General features: G+C 40.4%; 1 protein-coding gene across 1 annotated transcript; it reads right to left on the bottom strand.

Annotated features, from left to right (window-relative positions):
* Positions 1 to 27: 27 nt before the first annotated feature.
* LOC124232022 (olfactory receptor 7D4-like) lies at positions 28 to 966 on the bottom strand. The gene has a single exon (XM_046649012.1). It carries the CDS (start codon positions 964 to 966, stop codon positions 28 to 30), a length of 939 nt encoding a protein of 312 aa, XP_046504968.1.
* Between the last annotated feature and the right edge of the window lie 2,651 nt (positions 967 to 3,617).

The following is a 3,617-nucleotide window of genomic DNA, read 5'->3' on the forward strand; positions in this document are numbered from 1 at the left end:
GCAATTAGTTCTGAGGCCAGTGGCCTATCACAGAGAAGAGGATGCTCGACTCAGGAGCCTTCCCAGGGCCCCCTTCACATCCTTGTTCCTCAGGCTGTAGATGAAGGGGTTCAGCATGGGGGTGACCACGGTGTACATCACTGAGGCGATCGAGCTTCTGTGGGAAGAATGGGTCACGGCAGAACTGAGGTAGACCCCCAAGCTTGTCCCGTAGAACAAGAAGACCGTAGAGAGATGAGACACACAGGTGGAAAATGCTTTATATTTTCCCCCTGCAGATGATATCCTCATTAAGGAGGAGACAATTTTAGAGTAAGAAAAAAGGATCCCGGTGAGAGGAAACACACCGATCAGAGCAGTGGCCACATACATGATGATGTTATTGATGAGGGTGTCAGAGCAGGCTAATTGGAGAACCTGAGCAAATTCACAGAAGAAATGTGGAATTTCAGTGCCTATACAGAAGGTCAGCTGTCTCATCAGTAAAATATGAAGCAGGGAGACCCAGAAAATGGTGAACCAGCACATCAGAACCAGGAGGCCACAGAGGCGGGGGTTCATGATGACATTGTAGTGCAGGGGGTGGCAGATGGCCACAAACCGGTCATAGGCCATCACAGTCAGAAGGAAATCGTCCATTACAGAAAAAAGCATAAAAAAATATACTTGTGTGAGACATCCTTTGTAGGAAATGACTCTGCTCTGTGCCTGGATGTTCACTAGCATCTTCGGGACAATGGTGGAGATGAAGCAGATGTCCACAAAGGACAGGTTGGAGAGGAAGAAATACATGGGGGTGTGGAGGTGGGAGTCAGAGCTGATGGCCAGGATGATGAACAGGTTCCCAAGAACGGTGACCAGGTACATGAACAGGAACACACCGAAGAGGAGAGGCTGCAGTTCAGGATCCTCTGAGAGACCCAAGAGGACGAATTCTGATAGTTGTGTGTGGTTTCCTGCTTCCATGTGGCTGGCATGTAAGGAGGCAAAAGCAACGTTCAATGCACATCCAGCCGGCACCTCAGCTAGTCAGTACCTCTTGATTCCCCTTTAGGCGAACAAACTTCACTCTCTGTTGAGTCTTTCCAATGACAGTGATTCACTTAGTCAAGGGATACCCATTTCCATTTTAAGTGTAATTTTTTAGCCTTTTAAAATTTAGCAGAAAACTCTGTTTATCTCGAACTCATTGGTTCTAATTCTATTTGAATCCATAGTCATAAACAAATTTCTTCTATAGTATGACCTTCTCAAAATAATTGAAGACATTTGATATCTTCCCTTGAATCTCCATACATCCTTCATTCAAAGAGCTCTATAATGATTACTAACATATGCATTCTCATCCTAAACAACCTTAATTTTATCACTTGATGCTTCCTACTGATGTCACAGTTAACAGTCAAGTGCCTTATATTTTTTTTCTAAATATGTGGTTATTGCTATTACATTCTTTGTAGGTTTAGAAATACCTTTGTATATACAATGATCTCAATAAATGATAGCTATTATTATTATTAATCTGTTCCTTTTATGACAATTATTTTTGACATGTAACTCTCCGAAAGTACAGTATAGAGCTTTGATTTAGAAAATAGGATCTCAAGTCAGATTTCCTACAATAGAACTTTGCTCGACTAACTTACTATCTATGTGACCTTCAGAAAGCTGTTTTCTCTCTCTCAACTGCAGATTCCTCACCTCTACAGTGGGAGTAGAAATATTCCCTACATTGTAAGACTGATGAGTGAGTTAAATTAGATGATGCGTGTAATTTTTCTTGTGATTCCTGTGACATATAGTGGACACTTGATAAATGTCAGCCTCTGTCTTAACATCACAATAAATCTATCTTGTATGGTTATCACTTACTAAATTTCTCATAACTGGGGCAGCCATCAAGGATGGAATTCTAGTCATTATAAACACAACAGGTCTGTTACCTCCGTGCAGCACTAATTAATAAACATCCCTATGGCGACCCCTTTCAGATACTGCCTGCCAGGTGGATCTTCCAAAAAGAGGGAAAAAGTGCGGACTACATAGATAAGAGGAGGGGGGAAAAATCACACAATCATTAAAATAAAATACAGTACATGTTTGAGACGTGTGCTCATGTGTAACACTCAGAAGTGGGGATGTTATATTAACAATCAGTGCAATTAATGGTAAAAAATTATAGATTTGATAAAAAGTATAAAAAGTTTGTATGAATCAAATCATCATTAAATAATTAAAGGCAGGGAGGGGCCAGCTTCGTGGCCAAGTGGTTGGGTTTGTGCACATCTCTTCAGTGGCCTGGGTTTGCCGGTTCAGATCCTGGGCGTGGACCCAGCACCATTCATCAAGCCATGCTGTGACAGCATCCCATATAGAAGACCCAGAGTGACCTACACCTAGGATATACAACTATGTACTGGTTTTGGGGAGAAAAGAAAAAGAAAAAGGAAGATTGGCGGCAGATGTTAGCTCAGGGCCAATCTTTAAAGAAATAATAAGGAAAAGGCAAATTAAGATACAAATAAATGTTTATATTCTCCATGATAGAAAAAAATCATTGCTATTAATGCCTAGAGAATACGATTAATTAGAGAGGGAAAAAAATCACTGAGGACCAATTTAGTCTGGAGAGGTGGGTAGAAAAGGCCTCTCTAAAATATGAATATTTGAGCTATGGGAGGAAGGCAAAAAAGGAAAGAGCAAGCATTTTGGGCTGAGAGAAAAGATTTCATGGTTGCCCTGTGAGCTGGTGAGCTTGAGAATGGAAGGGGTTTCAGAGGCCAGTGAGATGGAGAATAGAGCAGGGTGGGGAGGCCCACAAGCCCAGCATCCTGGACTATTCCTGGATGTGCCTCTCATGCAGGTAGTTTTATGTTTATTTGTGAGTTAGAGGACATGAGTGTTTTTGCTCACTGTTGTCTTTCCAGGGACTTACACGGTACTTGGTGCATAGTAGGTACTCAATATATGCAAATGTTAATGTATAATAAAGACTGAGACTCGAGGCATCAACTATGAAACAAAAAAGAAATCCTCAAGCTCACATGCCTAAATGCAGACAGAAAATACGATAATAAAGTTAAATCAAATGCATTCCTATCTATTTTAAGAGAACAACATGTCATGAATAAATAAGACCTATTCTAGGAATGGGAAGCTGGTTTAATACTGTGATATTTGTTAACATAACTCATGATGAAAATAGGTCAGAGAAATCACAATCGTAATCACAATATAAAATGGAAATGGGAAAATGTAACAGCATTTACTGGGTTAGCAGCCAAGACAGAGCCTCTTGCTACATAAGGAAACTAAGGACAATTTCTTAACCCAAGAAAGCATGTTTACATTCTTTGTAGTTACAACTACAGCCAACAGGGTATTCTACATTAAAACACTCAGATATTTGTATTAAATTCATGAGTACATCAAGGTAGTCTGATCCGACTTCAATCACTCAACAGGCTCCTGAACATTTAAAGAGATTGGTAAGATGAGAAAAGGAAACTGGGCTGAGTAAGGAACATCAGAGATAAGCATGTTTTTTGTAGATGATAAGGTGGACACTAAAGGGAAACAACAATCAATACAGAGCTAGTAGGTGCTATCAGTAAGGT

The sequence above is a fragment of the Equus quagga genome, unplaced genomic scaffold (assembly GCF_021613505.1).
Source record: "Equus quagga isolate Etosha38 unplaced genomic scaffold, UCLA_HA_Equagga_1.0 HiC_scaffold_17173_RagTag, whole genome shotgun sequence".
Lineage (NCBI taxonomy): Eukaryota > Metazoa > Chordata > Mammalia > Perissodactyla > Equidae > Equus > Equus quagga.

Bases quoted from the DNA above. Each gene is read 5' to 3' on its own strand.
- LOC124232022 (XM_046649012.1), bottom strand. From the start codon at position 966: ATGGAAGCAGGAAACCACACACAACTATCAGAATTCGTCCTCTTGGGT.